Source organism: Eptesicus fuscus, chromosome 18 (assembly GCF_027574615.1).
Source record: "Eptesicus fuscus isolate TK198812 chromosome 18, DD_ASM_mEF_20220401, whole genome shotgun sequence".
Taxonomy (NCBI): domain Eukaryota; kingdom Metazoa; phylum Chordata; class Mammalia; order Chiroptera; family Vespertilionidae; genus Eptesicus; species Eptesicus fuscus.
Window position 1 is genome coordinate 641,353 of NC_072490.1, and position 25,306 is coordinate 666,658.

At 52.2% G+C, this 25,306-nt stretch overlaps 1 protein-coding gene across 1 annotated transcript in view; it reads right to left on the reverse strand.

Moving 5' to 3' along the window:
* SMARCC1 (SWI/SNF related, matrix associated, actin dependent regulator of chromatin subfamily c member 1) overlaps positions 1-25,306 on the reverse strand; it is an 83,675-nt gene that overhangs the window by 6,991 nt on the left and 51,378 nt on the right. Inside the window, exons 22-26 of the mRNA XM_054708112.1 lie at positions 15,843-15,898; positions 14,326-14,440; positions 13,579-13,733; positions 7,149-7,283; positions 1,612-1,870 (exon numbers count right to left, since the gene is read on the reverse strand). Of these exons, the coding sequence (XP_054564087.1) occupies positions 1,612-1,870; positions 7,149-7,283; positions 13,579-13,733; positions 14,326-14,440; positions 15,843-15,898 (720 nt within the window). The remainder of the gene's footprint in view (positions 1-1,611; positions 1,871-7,148; positions 7,284-13,578; positions 13,734-14,325; positions 14,441-15,842; positions 15,899-25,306) is intronic.

Here is a 25,306-nt window from a genome sequence, read left to right on the forward strand (position 1 = left end):
GATCTCCAGTAGGGGGCGTGCAGGAGGCAGCCAAATGATCAATGCATCTCATCATTGATGTTTCTATCTCTCTCCCTCCCTTCTTCTCTGAAATCAATAAAAAAATATTTTAAAAAAAGTGTTCACGTATATATTTTCCATTAAAAAATCATTCAGGTATTTCCGTCCCCGGCAGAGAGGGAGGTGAGAGAGTAAGCTGTGGCTTCAAAACAGCCGTGCCCAGCCCAGCTGGCGGGAGGCTGACCTACATACAGGATTTTTTTTTTTTTTTGAACAGCAGGCATCCGAAGCCTAGAAAATGGAAACGTTTGCTAAACTTAGGAGTAGCCTAGTGGAAAACCCCCTCCCACTCTCGGGTTATTAGCTCTTTTACACAGCGTTACGCCCATCAAGCCTATAGAACGTGTGGAAGGACAGGCTCTTATTCTTTAGGAGGGACAGCAGGTAGGAAGGAGCGAGAGGGGGAGGGGGAAGGAGGCCGACTGCCAACCTCCCAGGCACGTCCCCGGCCGAGCGCCTGGGGAACAGACACAACAGGATCACGGCCACGCGAGGGGAAGCCCAGCCCCCCAGACTACTGCCGGGGCGCCCGTGAGGGAACCTGCTCCCCCGACGGCGGCCCGGGTGCCCGGCTGGCACACGACAGATGAAACCCTGGCTGCGGGCGAGCTGGGCCTTCCCGGGCTGTGTGGGGCCGAGGCCGCGGTGGCGGTGGCGGGCGGCAGTTACCCTCCCTGCAGTCCTTCCCACGGGCGGCTTGGTGTAAGCGGCCCACCTCGGGGGCTTAACGGCCGGGGCCAAGGCCTTGGTTAGATTTCCCCGAACCACCAACCTTCAACCCAGGATGCAGAATGCCCTGGTTCCACCACTCACACACCTTCTCCACCACGTGTGCGTTCCCATCAGATCAGCCCGCCCTGACTTTTAAGGCACTTCTAAACTCTTACACACGAGCAGCAAGGACGCCCTACGGCTACCCAAGCCACTGTCCTTCCCTCCACTTTCCCACGAGGCCCTGACGTGACAGCTCACAGGATCTGGGATCCCCACCCGAATGCCCCCAGGCTGGGCTCCACTGCACCCCACACTTCCCTTTGCCCCACCCACCGACAGTTCCTCTTCCTTTAAACAGGTGCCACGGCCACTGGAGGACTGACCGCCTTGCCTTCAAGGAGACGCCCAGCAGTCAGGGCACCTCTTGAGAGGCAGCCAAGTCAAGGGCACCCAAGAAGCAGCAGCCGCTACCAAGCCACCCGCGACTTGGTGTCCATGTGCTGAACGACCCCGGCCTGGGTGAGGTCGGGATGCTGGGCACGTGCTCCAGGACCCTGCCCTCCTGCCTCCTCACCCGTGCCACCCGGAGCCGGGTCAGAGAGTTCACTGTACCATCCTTTGTGTGTTTGTCTCGTTTTGAAAATGTCTGTAAGTTTTAAAAAAAGCGCAGACAACCCAAGGATGCGTGTAAGGCACGCTGGGATACACTGGCCGCGCAGGGCCGATCCTGAAGAAAGGCATCGTGCCAGGGGCTCGGGGAACGTGGCAGCCTGATGTACCCGCGGCTACAACGCCCATCTCCTGGGCGACAAGTGCCTGCGGGCAGAGCCTCCTCACCTGGCTGGGGCGGGTGGGGCGGCGGCATCTGGTGCTGCATCAGAGGGTAGGGTGGGGGCTGCTGGTGAGGCAGCATGCCGGGGTGCCCTGCTGCTCCCAGCGGCGCCAGGCCCGGCCCCCCCGTGTGCTGGTGGCCCTGGGCAGGGTTCTGCCCGTGCTGCTGCTCCATTTGCTGGCGGGCTCGCAATTCGGCGTACTTCAGCTGCTCCATGTGGAAGTTCTGGCGTTCGGTGAGCAGCTGCTGCCTCTGCTGCTCTAACTGTTACGAAAGGGAAGGGAAGGGAAGGGAAGGGAAATGACGTCAAAATAGGGTCTCGGGAATGGTGACACAGGGCCCCCTGGCCCCCAAGGACCCCCCAAGATCCAGAGAGGAAGAGCAGGGCTTCTCGAGGAGCAGGTTCCTATGTGGACACCCGTCCCGGTCCGAGGCCTCCTCGGAGTCAGGTACAGGCCTTCGCCAGGGGGCCATCGTTCTCTGGGTCCAATCAGGACACACGTCACCTGCCTGACAGGCCTCAGGTGGTAAAGGTCCCCACACCCGCCTCCGTCTCCCCAGCAGGGAAAGCCCCTCCTGCCTCCCATGGTCCCCGACGGACGGTGCAGGATAATCAGTCCACGAATCTGGTCTTTGGCAGAGAAGTGCCTGTGACCCTGAGTGAGGGGCATCGCGGGTCATCAGCAGTGGCGACCAGGGAAGGTGCGTGGATGGGCGGGGCAGGAAGACAGGCCGTGGGCAGCGTTCGGTCGCACAGCCAGGTGACGGGAAGAGGTGGGGTGCTAATGGTCCTAACAGGCCGGGCGGACTCTGCCTTTTCTAGGGAAGGGCGACCCCAGGAGAGCCTGGCCCCGTACCTGCCCCCGTTTGCAGGATGAGGAGGGAGCGGCAAGCTGCAAACAGCAGAGAATCCTGTGGAGGCCCAGTCTGGCAGGAAGACTAACCGGTGAGATAGCGTAAGAGGCAGACGGATAAAGACGGGATTTACAGATTCGCACCGCAGGCCCGGGCTCTGCTCTCTTCTAACCCTTCTTTCTAGGAAGTACAGCGCTTTGCCGAGGCTGCCAGGAAAGGCCCTCCCACCTGGGCTCCTGCTGAGCCCCTCCTGTCTGCACAGCTGGCTCCGGCCCAGCGTTAGGTAGAGCCGGGACTCAGGGCGAAACCAGCTGGATGAAGATGCTGCAGCCACTGGCGGGAGAGCCGGTGTCTCGGAGGGGGTTTTAGCCTCTGCATTACCTACCTTAGCGGTTTGTCTTTTTAAAATTTGTTTGTTTTTCACTGAACCAGCCTTTCTTTGGGAGCTGACCTTAATATCAAGGTATTCACCCGGGGGAAGTATTGCCCCCATTCCTTGCCACAAAGGAACTAACGGTAATTATACTCTTTTTTCCTGAGTTTCTTTTGTCATTTCAGAACAGAGAAGGTAACTAAGAGAAAGTAATTAGAATTAAACAGGATGAGTGGTTAAACACACACACACACACACACACACACACACACACACACACACACACACACACGCTGGAAGAGAGCCCAGTCTAAGCTCCACTGTGGGACGACCAGGTCCCAGAAGCAGAGAGCGGCGCCCAGAGAGCGGCCCCAGGGGCACAGCTCTGCCTGGGCTCACCAGCCATGACCGGCTCCTGCGGCAAACACCTCCCTGGTGTGGACACCTCGGCGACGCTGAATCCAGCTGAAGACCGCACTTGCGTCTGTGGCAATCAGAGCACGAGAACGGGAATCTTTTAGGAGAGTTCCTGTACTGAGCATGTTTTGTTTTTATTTTTTAAAATATATTTCATTGATTCTTTATAGAGAGGAAGGGAGAGGGATAGAGAGTTAGAAACATCGATGAGAGAGAAACATCGATCAGCTGCCTCCTGCACACCCTGTACTGAGGATGTTCCTGCATGCCCCTGACCGGAATCGAACGCGGGACCCTTCAGTCTGCAGGCCAACACACTATCCACTGAGCCAAACCGGTTAGGGCAGGTTTTATTTTTTTAAAATATATTTTTATTAATTTCAGAGAGGAAGGGAGAGGGAGAGGAAGAGAGAAACATCAATGATGAATCACTGACTGGCGGCCTTCTGCACGCCCCCTTCTGGGGATCAAGCCCACAACCCGGCGTGTGCCCTTGACCAGAATGGAACCCGGGACCCTTCAGTCCGCAGGCCGATGCTGAGCAAGTTTTAATTCGCTTAACCAATGACCTAGTGATTCTACATCTAAAATCTGTCCTAGAATAAAAGGAGTGCACAAGGTCGGTCATTAAAGTATTGTTTTTGATGGACAGCTACTTCTAAGATACATGAAGATAAAAATAAAAATCACGTTGAAACCACCTTTATAACACAACCCCAATTCCACTAAAGATCAGCAGCTTTGTGTCCAGCTGTGTTCCTGCTCTAGACACACGGAAAGTGCCCGGAGGACCCCAGTCAGTGACTAGTCCCAGGGCTGGAGCGAGGGCAGGAGGCTGGTTCAGCCATTTCCCTCCTATTGGAAAGATGCTCCACACACACACTATCGGGGAACCAGACAACAGAATGCCACGAGCTGCCGAGGTATATGCCACAGACACCCCGTCTTCCCTCTCCCTTCTCCACTTCCTGGGGCGGAGGCTCAAGTCCCAGTAGCTGAACTGACAGTGCAAACGGCTCCCCCAAACCGGCTGAGAAGGGATCTGCCCGCCCTCCTCATGGCTCCACTCTGGCTCTCGGACCGGCTGCAGAGCTGCCTGTGCGGGCTCCAAGGCACATCCGCCAACGCCTCCCCGCCCCCCGCATGGGGTCTGCACCGGCCCAAACCAGACACAGCTGCAAGCGCAGCTGAAGTTCACACAGAGCCTCTCCCAACCTTGTCTGCATAAGGGGCGGCGGGGGGAGGAGTAAGAGAAGGCACATGGCGGGGGGGTGGGGGGGGGGGCGCCCACAAAACCCACCCACACTGCCAAGAACTGGAATATCAGCCGAGACGTGAAGCCCCCAGGACGCGGCTCAGAACTGAGGTGAACAGTCACCCTGTGCGGGAAGGTGTGGGCCAGTGAGCAGACCGCCACTGGAGCGTGGCCAAGTCCAGACAGACACGCGATCCTCCTTCCGCCCGAGGGGACAGCACAGCCTGCCTGCGCCTCGGGGATCCGTGGCTCCAGGCAGACCGGGAGGCCCGGCTCACCGATCACTGTCCCTGGCAGTGGGCTGCCCCTGACGCCGGGCGCGTTTTCATTCAGAACTAAACCCGCTGCCGGTCCACTCCTCCGTCTCAAATGAGCCCCGTAGCGTGACGGCGCGTGTCCGACAGACGCATCCCACGGCAGGCAGCGCAGGGACGAGCTACTACAAACCAGAAAACAAAGCCGAGCTCGAGCCTCCTGCGGCGCACGCACTCCCTGAGGACTCGCTCTTTCCTCTTGAATTTGTCATCAAGTGCAACCAACTTTCCTAACCCTACACCGTCGGTGTGACAACACCTATGAGCAACCCTTTCAGCTCTGCCCAGAGCTCGACCGTCTCTTCCCTCGGCCGCCGTCCTGCACGGTCACCACACGTGGGCTGCCTCGGCCTCCTCGGCACAGCAGGTGGCGCGTCGAGGAGGTCGCGCCGGTCCTGCCATCCTTCCGCTTCCGAGTCAGAGGAGATGGAAAGGCCGGAGCAGCTCTGGCAGGCTGGCTCTCACCCTCAGCAATCACGCCATTCCCGCCACGGTTTGGGATTGGGGCCTTTCCTACCGCGCAGCTCAGCCCTCCTCCACAGGAAGCCTTCCCTGACCATCACACCACACGGCCTCCTCCCGACTCCACAGCCCTGCTCCCGCAGAGCATGTGGCCTGTGTGTCCGGGTCGCCCCCTTAAAGACAGGTCGGGGAGCCCCAGCTGTGTCCTCGATGGCTGGGGTCTGAAGGTGTACCATTCCCACACGCCAACAGCCTTCCCAGAGGGCAGGAGTGCCCAGCGACTCCTCGATCGGCTCACAGACCCTCTCTGGCCTCAGAACTGTTGGCAGAGCCCAGCCCTTCTCGTCTCTCCGGCGGGCCAGCCCCCAGCACAGCCCACTCAGCCCGGCATCCTCCACGGCCTCTCCCCGTCCCTGGTGGTCCTTCCTGCCCACAGGAGCTGAGCTCACGGCGCTGCATCTGTTTCCTTAACCATTTCAGCAGCTAAACGAGGCCCCTCAGGCCTTTCCCAGGGTCCCAGCTCGCCTCCGACTGGGAGGCCGGCCTCCATCCATTCAGGACAGTCACACAGGGGCCTGTGATGGGCCAGCTCTGTGCTAACAGAGACACTTGGTGGATTCTGCCCCAAAGTGTCCCCTGGGCATGGGAGGTGGGCACATGAATTAGCAAGTACCATACAGTGAGTGCTGTTAGGCTGCCATGGCAGCAAGTGGGGAGGGCTGTCAGTCAAGGTGCAGGGCTGAGGGAGTCTGCACTAAGGGGCATGGCGGGTGCGCAATGGGGTGGGGGTCAGATGGGGTGGCCAGCAGCCTCGGGAGGAGAGGGCCAGCGATGCAGGGGACGCTTCTGAGGCCAGGGAACTGGGTGTCGTGCAGGGTGTGGACGGGGCGTTGCGAGCGGCTCTCGGTGCTCACAGGGCCGTGCTGTCCACGAGCAGAGCTGGTGGTGGGACAGAAGAGCGATGAGCTATTCTGGCCGTTGGGGGCGAGGCGTCATGAAGGATGTGCCAGCACTAGGGGCAGCTTGACAAATATAAGCAGATCCTTCACGTGAACACTCTTCTCATCTTAAGATTCTACCATTCACAGACACCAATGACTCGTATACAGATGGAAGTCAAAACAACAAAGAAGACACCATCCTAACTGATCCTCATATGAGCCCGGTGCTTAGAGTCACCAATTCCTTCTCTAGTCAGCTCATTAAAGAACTTCCCAACGATCTCAACCCGTTTTTCCTAAACTTCCCTCGAGACACCACACGTTCCCTGCCCGTTCCCATCATGTTCACGCTTCCTGCCCCACCCTCGGCCCCTTTCATCCTACTCTTGGTCCTGTTTGGGCCACGTCCAAATGGGAGAAGTGTCAGGTCAGAGAATCTCCGTAGGGTCAGCATGGACGACTGCACCCGCCCTCCCCTCCCCTCCCCACCCTTCCCCTCCCCTTCCCCCAGAGGAGGGAGGAGACTGAGCCGGGTTGGGTCTGAGGAGGGTCTGGTAAAAGGGTCGGAAGCGAAGTTCCTCACACAGTGAGAGAAGCGCCTACTTTCTGACGTTTAGGTCGAAGGGACAGGGACTCGAAACAAGCCTTGAACCAGGTAGCAAGCAGGCAAGTCAGTCTGGGGGCCTGAAGCCCCCCTGGGCCTGGAGAGCTGGGGGTTTGAAAGCCCCCCTGGGCCTGGAGAGCTGGGGGCTGAGCAGGGGGTTGAAAGCAGTTCAGGATGTGGGAGCGCCCTCCCCCGCTGCCCAGACCGCCCTGAGAGGGCAGAGCAAGGTGCAGGCCAGAAGCCGGCCGAGGGGCAGGCCACCACCCGTCTGTGGTCCTGCCCTGAGCTCAGTGGCCCCGAAGCCCCTGCCAGCGCACTCACCGCCTCTTTCTCTCGGTCCATGATCGTCTCCAGCTCCTCGAAGTGCCGGAGCTTGATCTCCAGTTTCTTCATCTGCGTCTCCACCAGGAGCGCGACCAGGGACTTGATCTTCCTCTCCTCCACGGCAGCCAGGTGCTAAGCACAAAAGAGCATCACGATTAAACATCTGCTTACAGAGTAACACAACGCTGCAGCAGCTGTTCCTGCACCGTGGGGTTAGCCGTTCAGAATGGTGCCCTACATGCCCTCTTTGCATGTTTCTATGGAACATTTATTTCAACTTACATACCAACTGTCCACACTTCTGGTCCCTACAGGTACAACCCAGCCCTTCCCCAGAGGGAGGAAACCGTGCCGTGGCGAGCTTCTCCCTTCACAGCCCATCAGGGAGCAGAGGCTGAACCAGGGCCTGATGGGCCAAGAGGACGACGCAGGTGGCCTGGGCGGCACGTCCATTCATCACCCCATCTGCCACCCTCACCTACAGCCTGGCCTCCCTCCCCATGAACGGCACGGGCAGGAAAGCACCGCCCGCACTCCCTCGTATTAAATCTGCTGAGCATCGGCCCCTCTTGCTTCTACCTGAGATTTGGGAAGTGATGGAGGGTGGTCTACCGATCTCTGTTTCTTGCAGAATCTAGACGGAGCTACAGGCAGGAGGGCTAAATGCAGGCTTTTGGGAGAAGTGATAGACAATATTTAAACAAGAGCCATGTCTCCCTTTCACTGCTGAGAAAGGGCGGTCTTAGGAACTCTCTCCAGCTATTAATGCCTGCCTCCTCAACGACTGCGTCACACCAGTAACACCCAGTCCAAGGGAAGATGGCGAGTGCGAGCCTGCCGCGGGGGAGCGCATGCCGTATGTGTTCCTGAATGAGAAATGCACGCACAGGACGTAAACGGGAAGCTCACAAGGTGCCCAAGAGCGGAGTCGCCCTCTCCCTTGCGCCATCTCCTTCGGAGGAGACCATGCTATCAGTTTCTAGATGTTTCCATGAGCCTGGGGCTCCTAGGCTTCTGCTGGCTTTGGCAGGAAACGTTCTATTTTCTTGAGAATTATGCAGGAATGTGGGACATCCCCAACTAGTAGGAAATAAAGATCACGAAATTTCAAAACAGAAAGGACCATCAAGTAACAAGAAAAGAAACATTAAAACAAGACCACAGCTTGAACCACCGGGGGCCACTATGTAAAGCACGCGGCTGTCTAACCACGATGCTGTGCACCTGAAACGCAAACAAAACCATATCGAATGTCAACTGTAATTGAACAATAAAAATTAAAAAGTTAGTGTCGGAAAATGATAAAAATGAAAGACCCACAGCAAGGGACAACTTTGGAAATGGAAGAACATGAGACATAGTGGGAATCCTAAACGAGTTCAAGATCATTATGTTTAAGAAAATGTAGAAAATATGGGTAAAACAGAATTTCAACAGATTTAGAATATATATATATATATATATCTATACATATATAGATATATATATATGTAAGAATGAATAATTGGCTAGAAAATATACTAAATGAAAAAATAACTTGATGATTAAGTTTAAAAGCAGAAGATTTGACTAGTGAAGTGAAAGATAGCCAACAAAAATATTCCAGCTACAGCAGAGGGAAAAGAATAAAAAGGAAACCAGAACCAAAGATAAGAGACGTGGGACACCCGGCAAATGGTGTAACGTTTATGTAAATGGAATCACAAGAAAGGATAGCCCTGGCCGGTGTGGCCCAGTGGATAGAGCATCGGCCTGCGGACTTGGGGGTCCCGGGTTCGATTTCTGTCAAGGGCATGTACCTTGGTTGCGGGCACATCCCCAGTTAGGGGTGTGCAGGAGGCGGCTAATTGATGTTTCTCTCTCATCGGATGTTTCTACCTCTCTCTCCCTCTCCCTTTCTTTCTGTAAAAAAAATCAATAAAATATATATATATAAATATATATATATATTTATAATATATATATATATTTTAAAAAGGATAGAAAATGAGAGATAATGGGTATAATAGGAACCTACATGATTTTATTAACTAATGTCACCCCAATAAGTAAAAAAAAGAGAGATAATGGGTGAGAATTTCCCACAATAGGTGAAACAAATCAACTGAGATATTCGAGAAGCTTAACAATTCCCAAGGAGAGAAAATACAACAATAAAAACTGTATTAAGGTACAACCCAGCCAGAGAAATAAAGACAAAAAAGAATCTTAAAAGTATCGACTGGAAAGAGTATACCAGCCTCGACTGGCTCCAGTGGCACAGCATTTGTGTAAAAGTTGGGGAAATAACGGACAGCCTTGCCCTCTGTCCCACTGAATATACACTTCAAAAATGAAGGTGAAATCAAGTCCTTTTAAGAGAAACAAAAGTCATTGCTAGCAAGGCTGCACAGCAAAACGTTCTAAAAAGAGTTCTTTAAACAGGAGGGGGAAAACCAGTCCATTAAAGAAAACGTTGGAACTGAGAAAGGAACTGAGAAGCAGTCGATAGAATTGTGTTCTACCATTAAAATAGCAAAAGAATTTAGATTAAATTGCAAAATTCAAGAATGCCATCATGCAATCATTAGAAAAACACACTAAAAGAATAACCTAAGTATGTGTAATTACCAAGATCACAAAAGAGAAAGAAGAATTAAAATATTGGATTAATTAAAAACAAAATTTTACACGGGAGGAAATTGGTAAGTAGTACACAGGACGACTCTGCAATAATATTTTTGCGACGTCTCTGATCTAGTTATTGTTAAAGGGGTGGGGGAGCCTGCCCAGACTACACAAGGCCACGCGGCAGGAAGGGGCTGAAGCTGGCGGAGGCTCCACAGGGACCTGAAAGTGTGTGGGCAGGAGAGTGAACCAGTGGCCAACTAGGCACATGCGAGTGATGGCACACGCACCAGGGCGGCGAGAATGTAAGCGAGTCCGTAATGAGATGTTCAAAATGCTCTGAGTTCTGGATGTGCTCCCTTGTCTCCTACACGGAGCTCTCTGACACGGACACCCTGTGACCGCCACGTCTGTCCTGCAGGCTGCACGCCAGAGGTTCGTACAGTGATGGCGAACCTATGACACGCCTGTCAGCACTGACACGCGTAGCCATTTCTGATGACACGCGGCCGCATGCCGAGGATGAAACATTTGCTGCTCCTGGGGATGAAACATTTGTGACTAGAATCTTGGAGTTAGTTTTTTCCTCAAAGTGACACACTACCCGAGTTATGCTCAGTTTTTTGGCGAAGTCTGACACACCAAGCTCAAAAGGTTGCCCATCGCTGGGTTAGTAGGAAGGGTGGAGGGGAAGCCGGCCGCTTACTGCCGGTATAACTGGCCTCGCGACCCAGCCTGACTTTCACCTGCGACCTGGAAACAACGGTAGCTGCGGGATAGATGGAGGACTGAGTGCTTGCACAGGCCGGACACAGTGGTGCGCACCCTGAGCTGTGACCCCCCCCGCCCACACCTCCACCTATGGCCACGTCAGCACACCTCCAGGTCCAACTGTCATTGGTGTGGTTAATAACATCTGGGCTTCGAGTGGAAACAGGAGGAGAACTCATGTTGCACACATTACATGTGGCTTTTTCCTATTTCAGTTCCAAGAAACGATTCTGACTTCCTTTGTACACGTATCAAAGCCAACGCCGGCTCCGCTCACCCCGGAGCGGCCAGGCCGTGTGCCGTGTCCTCTGGAACTTGCTGCCATGAGCTTGGGAACAAGCCAGCCTTGTCCCTGTGCTTCTGCAGCTGGAAGAGCCTCCTTTTGTTCACGAACTTCCTGACTCTTCGTCGTTTTACTGGGAGGAGGTTCTCATCCGGGGGAAGGCAGCACAGTCCTCTCTCCCAGAGCAGCGTCCTTCCTGCGACCAAGGCCAAGACATTTTGCTAATTTATGGACTCGGTGACATACATGTACCATGTCAATCCAGCAGAAATCAGAGGCCTAGAAGCCGATTCTGAAGGGAATCCCACCCCTCACGGGGCCTCCAGCGACTGCGTGGCACCAAGCACTGGGGCAAAGTCGTTAACCTCTCAACACTCACGTCTGCTTAAGAGTGAGACTCGCTGGGGCACACTTCAGGGGACCAGAGGGAGCCACTAGGTCATCAGCACGTGTTTCACTCCAGACGCACGGTGCTGTCACCTGGCATTTCCATGCTGCTTCTACTGATAACTGCCAAGAAACCCACTGTCTCCATTCTGCGTGGCATCAAGTGAAGCTCAGAGAGCTAATGCCTCGCCAAGGTGGCATTTCTAAGGCGCGCCTGGAGGAAGAGTGGGCAGTGAGAAGGTGGCACACGGAGATAAGACTAGTTAGCGATGTTTATAAAACAGTCGGGTGTAACTGCTTCCTTCGTATTCCAGTTCTTTTCTTGTTCTTAAAAATTAAAACTTAAACCACAATTGGTATACCAGAGGTGCTTAAAAAAAAGGCAGGTACTTCTGAGCAGGCTGCTGGGTTTGAGGAAGACACTAGGCCCATTTCAATGCAGGAGAACTTTACCGGTGGTGGCCCTGGGCTGGCTCGATCACCAGGCCCTGGCCAGGAGGTCGGGTTTGGTTCTGTCGACACACAAGGAGCTTCCCCGGGCCGGGACGGACTGAGTGGAGACCTGACCACAGCCTGAGCCTCCCATTCTAGACAAGGGGATGCCGCCTTTGCAAGGGGGATGGCTGACTGTACCAGAGGCAGACCGTGGTGGGTGAGGTGACGCCCTCCGTCTCGGGTGGCCTTTGCTGTCCTCGTCTTGAATTTGGACAGAACCTTTGGCCAGTTGGTGGGGAAACATTATGCAGCGCCAGGGAGGGGTCCAAGCCACAGGACACCGGCAGTTCTCTTTCCTGTCGCCGGGGCCACTTTCTCTTAGTTAGAAGCTGCACGAACAAGTCCAACCATCTGCTACTCCTGGACACGAAGCAGCCAGGTACCTGCTGAGCTGGTCTGTGTGGACAGCGATGCAGCCATCCCAGGGGGTCTCGGCTCCGGGCACACGAGTAGAGTCACCAGGCCCTTCACAGTAGCCCCGCCAGGAGGGCAATACTCAGCGAACCAGCCGGTGCCCCCGGAGCAGGATCTTCCCAGCAGAGCCTGCCCGAGTCTCACTTGTGAGGTCATGAGGCAGAACACCGTGAGGATGGTTTAAACCACCAGGTTTTGCGGCAGCTACACAGCAACGGGTGAGCAGCAAGGACAAGGCTGGTGCTCGGGCTGTGGATTCTGGGGGTCTGGCAGCAGTGGCATGCAGAGCCTCCCAAACTAAAGGCTACAGAGCCCCCCTCACAGATTGGCTTCATAAAACCTAGGAGGAATGGTGAGGTCTCAGAGTGGGCCACAGATGTATGGAATGTAGGAGAATCTACCTAAAAATAATCAACAATAAGAAAAAAAGTGGAAGTTCTGGTCCAGATGGCCGCACAGGAAGAAAGAAAGAAGTAACTTGAGTTGGGGTGGGTCTGTCTGGAACTGCAAGGAACCTGTCAGAATGACAGGCAAGAAATGACGCCTGAGAACTGGGAAGGGTCCTGAGCATGAAAACGCCTCAATTCCAGGCAAAGAGCTTGAATTCTGGCCTGAGAGACAGGGAGGTGGTTCACTATCTGTGTCCCAGGCAGGCTCTTCTCGTCCTGCCTGAGTCCCTCTAGAGGAGGAGCTAAGGCCCGGTGTGGAGAGAGGAGGAATCGGCTGGGGACACGCGGAGAAGTGGTGCGGCGGCTGGTGGCCTGGGGACTGCAGGCCGTGAAACCTCTGCCAGGGAGGAGGGCTCAGGACAACCCAACCTGCCATCTGCCAGGACCGCTCTCCACGTGGTCACCTGCTATGGATGGAGACTCCCCGAGGGCAAACTGGAGAAGGGGGAAGGTGCTTAAAATGACATATTCGTGCCTGGAATGTCTTAAAATGCTAAATTAACACCAAGTGAGGGGAATAACATTCTCCTTTCTTCTTAAAGATGCTGTGAAGCCAATACTGTGTTATAAATAGAGAAAACCACCCCCAGAAAAGCTGGCAAATTCAAGGAGAAAAAGAGCTATTTTAGGTCCCCCCGCTCTCCTTCCAGTCTGTAAGAGCAGGATGAAGTCTTTATACAAGGAAACAGATTTTGTCTTAAAAATCACAAATATCTCAATCTGGTAGAAATTGGAACCACAGTCCAGTCAAACTCTGCAGGTAAATAAAGAGAGACTGCAAATCCCACCTTCGACCTGCAGCCTGCTGGGCCGCGTGAAGACACGGCGGCCGCGGGGAAGGCGGTCGGTCACCGCAGGACCAGCCTGACCCGATCCGCCTGCGCAGCTCCTCACCTAGAATACCGTCCAAGCCAACAGTGCCCTGCTCCCGGGTGCGGGGCTCCTTACACTAGACGTTCCCAACCAAGGGAACAACACGGCCATTCAGGCCGAGCGCGCGCGGGAAGGGCTGTTGGCAAACCTTGGCTTTGGTTGCAGCGGAGGCGAGAGCAGCTGCTGCGGCCGTGGCCACGTTTCCTTCGGAAATCTCGTGTTCTACTTTCTTCTTCCCGAGCTCGCTTTCTCTTTCTTTACAAGTATCAGTGAGTTCCTTGTTCTCTTCAGACTCCTTTTCCTCTGAAAGAAACCAGAAGCTTCCTCAGCAGTGTGGCCTCTCAATAGCCATCTCACGGCTCCCCTCCACCACGGGACACCCCGGCCTGGCGCACAAAGGGGCCTCAGTGCCGGCCCTGCCGGTGAGATGTGTGCTGGACCGCGCCGAGCCTATCATGCGCCTCTATCTGAGATGGGTTTGCTAAATGTGCCCTCTGTCTTCCCTTTCCTCTCAGCTCTGTGTGAGGTTCCCTTGGATGGAAGGGAAATTCAGGGAGCGAAGCCCTAAGGCAAACATGTCTGTTCATCGGTCAATGAGGCGCTGGCGGAAGGAAATCAGGACCAAGGACAGCGCTTCCGCAACTGCTGGCCCTGAAGGGAGGGAGGTCAGTGTGGTGCCTCAGGGGCCCCATCGACCTGTCTGTGTGCACGACTGTGAACACGGCAGCCACCGGCATCAGCACAGGTGCCGGCCACAAAGCGACATGCACACTGCACACTGATGGCCACATCAAGAAACCAACTCAAAATGGGACATCAATTCGACACAATTAAACGGCCCACATTTCTCCCCCCAGCGTTACCTAATGAAGTCCAAAGAGTTTCCTCAAATTACCTGACTTGATATCCTCACTAACTTCACTATCCTGTTCCTTCTCGCTGGTTTTTTCATTGTCTCCATCCTGGGCTTTATCACCTTCATCCGTTTCGTTTTCCCCTTTGTTTTCTGCCTGAATAGGGTACGAAAGAAGAGAAGGAAAGTGAGGGGGAAAAGGCCAATTTCAGTGATATTATCATGGGATAACTGAAGGTTCTGCTATTTCGGACAAGCAGACTAGGCTCAGAAGGGAAAAACTGGAAACCAAATTAATAACTTCACAGAAATACATTTCACTGCCTCAACACCTGTGTGCTCACAGGACAATGCCCCCGGGACACGGTCCTGGTCCAGTCTGCTGTGAGGCCACGGCCACAAGGCCCTAAGGAATGTCGGGAATTCATTTATGACTTACTGGCTGAATAGAGAAATATTTATTAAATAATCAAACTGTCCAAAAGGACCAAGAGCATTGAAAATGCACATCATCAGCCGAGAAGCAGGATGAAATGCCGCTGAAATGAAAAGCTGACAAGGCCATTCCACAGCCATTTGCTCGTGGTTTGTAGGAAGAGCCACAACAGAGCACCAGCGAGTACGCTCTGGGACCAAAAACTCCAAGTCCTCTGCATGGCATCTGGTACCACTTGCTGATTCTGAAATCCGTGACCCTGGACAAACGTGTAACATTGTCTGTAAAATGACTTGATGAGGCTGTTTTAGGAATTAGGTGGATTCATAAATGTAAAGTACAAAGCACAGGACGGTAAGAGCTGGAACTAATCTTGCTGTCACCCTCTCCTTACCCACAAACAATCTAAGACAGCGCTGGTGATTAAAGCCCTGAGCCCTCCTGTATCTGCTCATCCCAACGGTGACTGCCGACTCACCAGGAGCCCTGGCCTTGAAGAGGCTGTCAACTCTGCTTTGCCCCGCTCACCCCGCACTCAGGATCTCTGATCCAAGACGGGGATCGGGTCAGGAACACCTGGGCCCCTTGATGCCCTCGGAACACAGAGCACTGGGTTGAGTGTCTCCCTGCCCCTCCCAGGTGGAAACTTCGATTCCCTAGCCTCCATTCCTTTCTTTCTCGCTCTACCTGCTCTTTAAAATCTACCTCAAATGTCACCTTCTCACCAAGTCTTTTCTAAATATTTTTCTTCTGGCAGTTCACTCTTAGAAAATCCCAGATATTATATAATTCTCTTCTGGCACAAGGATAGGACTTAAACCCCACAACTCAATATTCTTAAGAACGACAGCTCTTATATTCACAGTCCCAGCTGTGCCTGGAGGGGCTGGCACAGAAGAAGAGCTTGGGAGTGGACAAATCTTTGCACGAATAAATGAGAAAGGCCCTGCATTATGCTTTGTGAGAACCATACCTTAAACCAGCCAAGTCCAAATGGCTGACAGAAGGAGAGGTACTTAGAGCCCCTGAGAGGGAATAAGAGGTCAGAACAAACCCAAACCATGATGCTCTGAAAGGCAGCCTGTGGGCTTGTCTGCTGTGGGAGAACTCAAACAGAACTCACCTTTTCAGGCTGCTGACCATCAGCATCTGTCTCCATTTTTTCCTCTTCAGCTCCTTCTACAAACAAAAGAGTAAGAACAGGTAATACAACCTAGACAAAAAGAAAGGCCATCATACAGCTGTGAGTGTCGGAGACACCACTGCACACAGCACCACAGATGAACCTTACAGCCACATGGTTGGCATAAAAACCCTGACAAAGCAACACATACTTAATGACTCTGTTAACTTAAAGGTCAAAAACAGGTGTTAGAAATCAGAGCGGCCGTTAAGCAGGGAAGGGTGCAGACAAGGCAGGCTCAGGGGGCAGGCCCGGGACTGGTCTGTTTCTTGATCTTGAGGCTGCTTCGCAATGAGCTGCCCACCGAGGGACCCACTCTTCTGTTTGCATAAAAATTAAAAGTTCAAAAAATTTTAAGTAAAATAAGCCCCAAAGTGTTGTTTTTATCGAACGGCCGTGAGCACAGAGGCAGGCGCTGGAGAAGCGGCTGAGCTTCGCCCTCTGGCTGGAGGACACCCGCGGGTGCGCGTCTGGATGCTGTGGGAAGCAGGGGCGCCTGCCTCGCCAGGAAGGACACAGGACCGCACTAGCACTTCCTAGGCCGCCACGGTGGGGCGTGTGCCTGTGGCGGTGGCGGCACATTCAGAGACAAACAGACTCGGGGTGCAGGGAAAATGTTTGTCACTGGTGATGCCGAGAAAAGGGAGGACAGAGAAAACAGAGCAGGAGAGAGTGGTGCTAAGGTGCCATACATCCTGTGGAGAAGGTGATGGGCTTTTTAACTTCTCAGTTCCAGCTGCCATTCAATCCTATCGTAACGTGCAGAGTGCAGCGCAGTGGTCAGACTTCACACAACGCGCGGCGTGAAAAAGTGTGGAAAGCTTCCAGCCTTGCTGTCGGCCTTGCTCGGGGCTTCACTAACCCGCTGTGCACCGTTCCAATTTCAGTGCCTGTGCCGCTGAGGCCAGCACAGCTCCAGGACTTCACACAAAAACAAGTACAGCCCACATGTTAAATATACCTCCCTCTTGTAAACAACGAGACCAGTACAGATACTTAAGCCAATCTAGCCTATCTAATAAGAGCGTAATATGCAAATTGACCATCACTCCAACACACAAGATGGCTGCCCCCATGTGGACACGAGATGGCCTCCACAAGATGGCCAGCAGGGGAGGGCAGTTGAGAGGGACCAGGCCTGCAAGGAAGGGCAGTTGGGGACGATCAAGCCTGCAGGGGAGGGCAGTTAGGGGTGACCAGGCCAGCAGAGGGGGGGGGGGGGACCCAGGCCTGCAGGGGAGAGCAGTTGGGAGGGAGGAGACCAGGCCTGCAGGGGACGGCAGTTAGGGGTGACCAGGCTGGCCGGGGAGCAGTTAGGCATCAATCAGGCTGGCAGGGGAGTGGTTAGGGCGTGATCAGGCTGGCAGGTAGAAGCGGTTAGGGGCAATCAGGAAGGCAGGCAGCGAAGCAGTTGGGAGCCAGCAGTCCTGGATTGTGAGAGGGATGTCCGACTGCCCGTTTAGGATCAGGCCTAAACGGGCAGTCGGACATCCCTTGAGGGGTCCCAGATTGTAGAGGGTGCAGGCTGGGCTGAGAGACACACACCCCCGTGCACGAATTTCGTGCACCGGGCCTCTAGTCTGTATATAAAAGCCCAGCGACGGAACAGCAGAATGCCCAGAACACCCGGTGGCTATGACGCACACTGTGGCAGCCAACCAGTCTGATCCGGCCCCCGATTGCCTCCCCCAACACCCTAATCGGGCCCCCTCCCCCCAATTGGGGCAGGGCCAGCTGGCCAACTGCATACAGCCCCTCCTCCCCTCCAGCCCGGCCTGATGGGCCCCTGGCCGGCCAGACCCCACCTGTGCACTGAACTAATTTGTGCACCACGCCTCTAGTGTTTAATATGGACTAATAACACTGTTAGTGAAGAGGAAAATCCCCTTTTCTCTAATCCTTGGGAATGAATGATATCAGGTGATCTTGCCCCCAGGGTTCAGGCTGGCTAGGAGCTCCCAAGTCATACTATTTGGGACACCGAGTCTCACAGGAAGCAGGAGAGCTTTATGGATCATCGCCTTCCCCCAATGCCCACAGCCTGCAATACTGGAGGTGGGGTGAAGTGTGACAGGAGGAGGGCTGGTCACCTAACAGCTCAGCGCCAGAAAGCGGAGCCCTGGCCGGGCCCGGTGCAGGGCAGGGAAGGACGCCGGGAGGGACCCCCACAGAGCAGCCCAGTGTGATCTCGGACCAGGGGCAGCCCTGGGCTCCCCAAGGCAGAACCCTCTGCAGGCAGTTTTCTCCGTCTTCATTTCAGCCAAAACGAGGTCCAAGCGATGACTCACAGAGAGTGAACACCAAGAAAGAAGCCCACTAACACCGACACACTGACCGACAGATTCGGAATCCAAGGCGCGCCAATAGGATGCGCATCAGATCCTGCCTCTCCAACCGCCGTGGGTGCAATATGAAAATAAATAAAGATCTCTAACCAACAAGAGAATGTAAGAGGTAATCAAAGATTTAAAAATAATCAAGATCAAAGCAGTGCAAACAAGATGAATTACAAAACTGCAAATCATACCTAAAGAAATGACCCATACGTAGGACAAGATGAAAACTCCGCAAGCATGGAAAACATAGGGCAGGAAAATGAATCCAGGGAATGGGTGCCTTCCCATGGTATTGGCCAATACAAGGTAAGAACAGAGCATTATTAAGCCCGGCCGCGTGGCTCAGTGGTGGAGCCTTGACCTATGAACCAGGAGGTCACAGTTTAATTCCTGGTCAGGGCACATGCCCAGGTTGCACGCTCGATCCCCAGTGGGGGGCGTGCAGGAGGCAGCAGATCCACGACTCTCTCTCATCATGGATGTTTCTATCTCACATGTTCCCTACCTCAGGAGCGGGCGGGGAAGAAGAATAGAGCATTATTAGAAATAAGGATAACAACATAATGAAGAAAAGGTTTAATTCATTAGAAAATTATTAATTTTTTTAGACTTTTAAGAACCGAATAAAAGAATGCCAACAGAATGGCAGGGAGAAAATGAAAATGTACATCATAGCGGGGGTGTGTGTGTGTGTGAAGATACTTCTCTCAATCACGATACAGGGCTTGTGAACACAGCATGACGGTGCGAAGGCATGTGTGCAGAATTCTCCACCCACCAGTGAGAGAAGGCACGCATACACATCACTTTCAGCTCACACGAAGTGCTTAATAAATACTGGCCACAAATTAGGTCATATAACAAGTTTTCGTCTTCTCAGGGAAGGAGGGAAGAGGCCATGCTGGGAGCTCCCTCAGCTCGTCAGGCCACTCCCTGCATCAAAGGCCAAGCACCCGACAAAGCCGCCTCTGCATCCACCCAGGCCCACGAGCCCGGCAAACACCTATCCGGCTCCACCCTACCTTTGCAGGCTGCTCCTTCCTCGCCTTATTTGCACTTCCTGTCTCGGCCAGCCTGGGTTACTTCCCTCCCTCTACAACCTCCCATTTCCGACCCTGCGCCTTCGTGCATTCTGCTCTACAGAACCAAATACGTCTCCGATCTGGCTCAGTGACATCCCAAACCTCTTTTTCAACATTCAGCTCAAATCCTACTTCCTTTGTAGCCTTCCTCAGTCTAGAGTTACATGTCCCCTTGTGTTAATTCTTACAGCACTTCCTGTGTACAATCCTCCTGGGACAATTAAGACCATGCTTCTTCAATATACCCCCAACCCTCAAATACTGAATTATTTCTCCATGTACTTATGTATAGCTCATCACAAAAACAGCCCCAATTTTTACTTGTGTTTTGTATAACTGCGGAACAGCACAAGATCTATATAAAGGAACCAAAATGCCTGATTTGATCAAATAGTCCCCAAAAGGCAGGAAATTGTATGATATAATGGAAGCCAGTTTCTTCCTAAAAATACACATCCTACAATCTAATAGAGAGTCCTCAGGCAAGTCTCTGAAATCCTACCCAGCATCAGCGAGTCTTTAGAGGTTAAATGTCCATTCCGAGTTGCTGTGTTTTAGTGCCTCTTGAAACAGATCTGACAAAGCCCTTTGGAGGCGACGTGACAAGCGCAGCCCAATCCACAGGATGTAAGTCTGATGCACGAACACTGCCCCACTGTTTGCTTAGGTCCACAGCCTAGTGTGTCGCCACACGTGGGGTTTCAGAAGCGCCTTATTTACGGAATGTTATGGAAATCCTCCTGCTGAGAAGAATGAGGCCATTTATATGCTATGAATAGCATCTGAGGCGAGAATTACAACAGTCACTGTTGGGCTTTAAGTTCCTAGAAAATGACCTTTTCAACACTGTGACGGCCAGCACGCTCTTCCTCTCCCGAAGGACTAGAGTTCTTCACCTCCTTGAACACTAGAGCCAATTAGTGGCGTTCCTCTAGGGCCGTGGTCGGCAAACTCATTAGTCCACAGAGCCAAATATCAACAGTGCAACGACTGAAATTTCTTTTGAGAGCCACATTTTTTAAACTTAAACTTCTAACGCCACTTCTTCAAAAGAGACTCGCCCAGGCCGTGGTATTTTGTTGAAGAGCCACACTCAAGGGGCCAAAGAGCCGCATGGGCTCGCGAGCCGCAGTTTGCCGACCACGGGTCTAGGCAAGCATGTCAGACTCACAGGCTACGACAGGCCAAAAAACAAGGTTTAAGTTTATGTGGGCCACATACAAAAAGCTTCCATTGTCATAGAAACGTGTTTATTTCGATAGAGACATGCTGAGTACAAAGGGCTGAAATAAATGAGTAACCGTTATCATAAAATAGAACATTTTAATAAAAATGAATATTTTTTTTCTTGAACATTAACTTGCCAGATACTGAATAACTGCACAAACTAATAAGCGTAATGCAAATAAACCTATTTTTCTTGTTCTCCGAAAGCAAGATATTTCCTGTTGTGCACACCAAACAAGTCAGTCCAAGACTAACGACGTGGCCATCGGCTGCTAAAATATTCGCTGCCAGTATTAGTGGAGAGAAATGGTGCGCCTGCGTGTAAGGCGCGTAAGGGAAATGCATGCAACACAATTATAGTCATTAGCGAACGTTGTAGTTCGTTACAAATAATTATGTATAATAGGATATTGTAAAATTAAGTTACAAAACTTTCATTAAAATGTTTCTTACAGCCGAAACCGGTTTGGCTCAGTGGATAGAGCGTCGGCCTGCGGACTGAAAGGTCCCGGGTTCGATTCCAGTCAAGGGCATCTACTTTGGTTTCGGGCTCATCCCCAGTGGGGGGTGTGCAGGAGGCAGCTGATTGATGTTTCTAACTCTCTCTCCCTCTCCCTTCCTCTCTGTAAAAAATCAATAAAATATATTAAAAAAACGTTTCTTACATACTGTTATATTGGCTGGGCTGCAAAAATATTCATTGTGGGCCACGAGTTTGACATGCTTGCTCTACGAGAGCTGGGGCAAATGGCACCAGATGCACTCCATGGAGTTCGGTGGACAATCCACTCATTGGTATAAAAGCATCAATTAACTTAATCTCTCAAATTCTCTAAACCAGAATGAAGACAGGCAGTGTATCTATTCCATACCGAATACGTAAAAATAAAACCAATACCCGAGGCCAGAAAACATAAATGAGGGTTTTAATAATAAGTCTTCCCGGACTCCTGACAGGCCCTTGAAATCATGCACATCCCACCTGGAGGTGGGGGTGGGGGTTGGGGCGGGGGGACCCACAAAGGGGTTAAGATTGCTCGTGTTATGATAGTTATGTAGGAAAAAGTCCTTATTCCTAGGAGATGCAAGCGGAATTATTTTGGGTGCAAAGAATCATGATGTCTCCAACTTACTTTGAAATAATTCATGGAAAATAAAAAACGAAAAGTCATTAATTTAGATTGCTTAGAGTACATGGCAAAGCTGGGCCTTGCCGGCAGGCATAGCTTCCCCTGTGCTTACCCTATCAACATGTCAGATGTTTGGCCACAAGCAAGCAGGTTATCAGAAAGGCCGTTTTGTAATGAATGTAAACTGTAATTAAAAAAAAAAGAAAGGCTGTTTGACTCCAGGTCAATTAAAGGAAAGTTTAGTAAAGCTCTTTAATAAAAGCCTTAGTGACAGTAAAAACATTATCTTTGGTATTTAAGTATGTGACATTAACTTATTCAGAAGCAGATACCAACTTAACCACTCCTAGACGGGCCTCTCCTCACCCGAACAGAATGAAACGTGAACCACATCCTGAGCCCTGACACTCGTGGCTCAAACCCCTCCACCGGCCCCCTCACCTCGAGTAAGCATCACAGCTTGACCACAGCCCACAGGCCCAGCATCCCCCATGACCGCCTCTACCACAGTCCAGCTGCTTGCCTCGGTCCCCTTGCTGCCCCTCAGCTGTGCCAGGCAGCTCCGGGCCAGGCCCGCGCACCCCAATGCCTGGACACTGACCTCCGAGGGCGACATGGCTCCCGCCTCATTTACATCTTTGCTCAAACGTCACTTTTCGGTTAACATTCTCTGACCATTTAAAACTGCACTTGTATCCCCCCAACCCCTAGTTTATTTTTCAAAACACCACTTCTCAACCAACATCCTCTTTCCACATATTTAGTTAATACATCCTACAAGTTTTACACATGGGGTGCCCACACATCGCTGCCTCTCAATTATAGTCGATGAGACAGGAACTTGGATTTTCTTTGTTCACAGCCCCTGGCACGATCCTGAAAACCAGGACAACACAGCACATTTACTGCCTTTTTATCCTGGGAATTACCTGGAAAGGAGAGGCCATCTTAAGTCTGCCCTCCTGTGTGTCGTAGGCTCGTGCACTGAATCAGAGACTCAACGCTGCTGTGGGTTCTCAGCACTTGATCGCCTAGAGATGAGCCCCCGCGGCTCTTCTGGCTCCTCTGCCTGCTTTCTCCTGCAGAGCTCGGTGTCGGGGCCGGGTCTTCTTCTCCTGTGTCCCCACAGCATGTCCGGCAGCCCATGACGACGGAGCCGTCTCACAGGACTGTCATCCTTGCTCAATGAGTGGGAAACACACAGACATGCCTACGTTGTGTACTTCCAGGGCGTGCTACGTGAAAAGAGGTCGAGCTCTGGGGTCCGAGTGACTTAGTGCCCGAGGTAGCCCCGATTTTCACAAGCCTATGGAACCCGCTGACACCTTGCTTTTACAACAAACAATGCCAGTCCTTCCCAAAGGTTCTCCTGAATAGAAATTCAAATTACCAACCAGAAAAGCCCTGTGTGTGATGACAAATGTGAGCGCTCAGAAAGGAACTCTGGGGTCCACGACTTCTGAGAAACACTTCAAGTTCTCTTCTATCTTTTCTCTTAACTCCTCCCACCTTCCCCTAGGACCAAGGGCACATAACACCCAGCAATATTCCTAGTTAACTGCAAAAGGCCTCAAATAGCAATGTCACCTTTTCTATCCACAGAGTGGTCTCTGGCCAAAGAAAGCAAGCACTGTACAAGTTTCGAGAAATCAGCAGATAATGGTGAATGATTCAAGTTAGGTCGACTGAAGAAGCCCCTTCTGTTAAGCTAATGCTCATTTCCTAAATAATTCCCACATAAAAAACGTCCCCTAATCAAGGCAACAAAGTGTTTGAAGCCTGGTGCTTACATATCTTTACCTTTTTGTCACCATATACTCCCTCCAATCCAAATCCACAATGAAAAGTTAAGATAGGCTAATGAGAGAAATCCAAAAAAGTCTTGTATTTCATGAGGACACTTTTTTTCCTATATTATTATTTGACCTCTGTAAGAAATTACAGGTGTGATATCGTAAATTAAGCATCACAATAAAAAGTATACTCTGCAAAAAAAAAAAAAAAGTATACTCTTGCAGTGTGCAATATTCAAGTACAATCTTCTCTTGATAAGGAAGAGTCTACATCATTCTATTTCAAATCAGCGCGCTATCACGTACGGCGCAATTGTAAGTCGATGTGTAAATGTAGTACTTCCAGGCTTTGAACTCCCTAGAGTGTGCTTGTGAGAGAACGGAGGTGCTGACTGCCCTGCAACCTGAGCCTGCACAGGGAGTGATTGAGTCACACCCCACGGAGTCATGGCAAGGGCCACAGGCAGCACGAGCTCCGGGATCTGTTTACAGCTCCTTCAGCGACACGCATGTCCTGCTGTCTTTTCCTCGGCCCATTCTGCTGCAACAACTACTGAGCGCACTGCGCTGATGGGCCCCCAGTCCCCTGCAGCCTGACCCGCCCTGCATACCCCAGAAACCACACCTTCCCCTCAATTGGGGACCCTGCCGCAAGGGACTACGGTGGCTACATTTTTTTCCTCGTAAAGCATTTTTTCTTTGTTTTAAATCCCACTAAACCAGAAATGGCTCGATTTACAACCTGTTTCTTAACCACTAATGCTCCTGGCATCGTCTACCAAAACTGTTCAGCAGATTCACATGGAAAAACATCTCCCAGATTCTGCAGAGCACAGACGCTTCTTTGAAGTAAAGCAGCAGCTCTGCCAATCCCATGCCCACAGGGAACCCAAAGGCCCTGCAGCAAAGGAGCCAACACACACACAAACGTCTGGGAGGACAGGCAGGCTTTCCCAGGCGCTCAATAGCCCGGGCTCCCGCCTCCTCGGGCCCGCCTCGTGGTGCAGAATCAACAAGCAGCAGAGATGCGGCCGGGCTTGCGAATGGCAGCCTCCACCTCAGAGAGGAAAACCAGTGAGTTTTCAAACGAAGAAATACGGTGAAAACGCTAAGTTGATTTTTAATCGAAAGGCTGGTATCGGGATTAGTAACCAAAGCTAAAAACACTTAGGCCAGTAATTGGTCCCGAGGGATCGAGTGAGCAGAGGAGTCCCTCTGAAAAGCTGTTCCTGTCTCCACAACGAGGCTGCTGGGCGGACACTTCTCAGAGGGAACCCCAGGGGAGCCCCATGAAACTCCCGGGAACCCCGAGGCTTCAGGCTTGAAGAGCCTTCACTGGTATCTGCTCACGACGCCCAGAGCAGAGCACCAGGAGATCAGGCTGTGCGATGGGTCAAGGGCTGGCCAGCCATTTTATTTTTCATCTCATATTATCTTTATTTTAAAGAACGAAAAAGACAAAAGGAAATTATTGCAGCTGAAGTACACAATTGAGACAAAGATGGAGCTAATTAGGCAAGATGCCAGCAACTCTTTAGCTTGAGTTACTTATCAGAAATCGTCTCATAAGGAATGAAAAGAAAGAACCACAAACAACGTAAGAAACACCGGAACGCACTACTGCTGACCTAACTAATCAAGAGCTAGTGTGCACGTGGTCGTCGTGCCCTCGTGCTGGGGGCCGAGGGAGGGGAGGGCTGGGGGCCGGCCGGGTCTGGGTCTCTCGTGATTTTGAGGTGTGGGCGAGTGGGCGGGGACTTGACTCTGGGTCCCGAAGCATGGCATGCCCAAGACTCTGGCAGGAGGGAGATTTTCATATACATCTAGTTTTCTTTC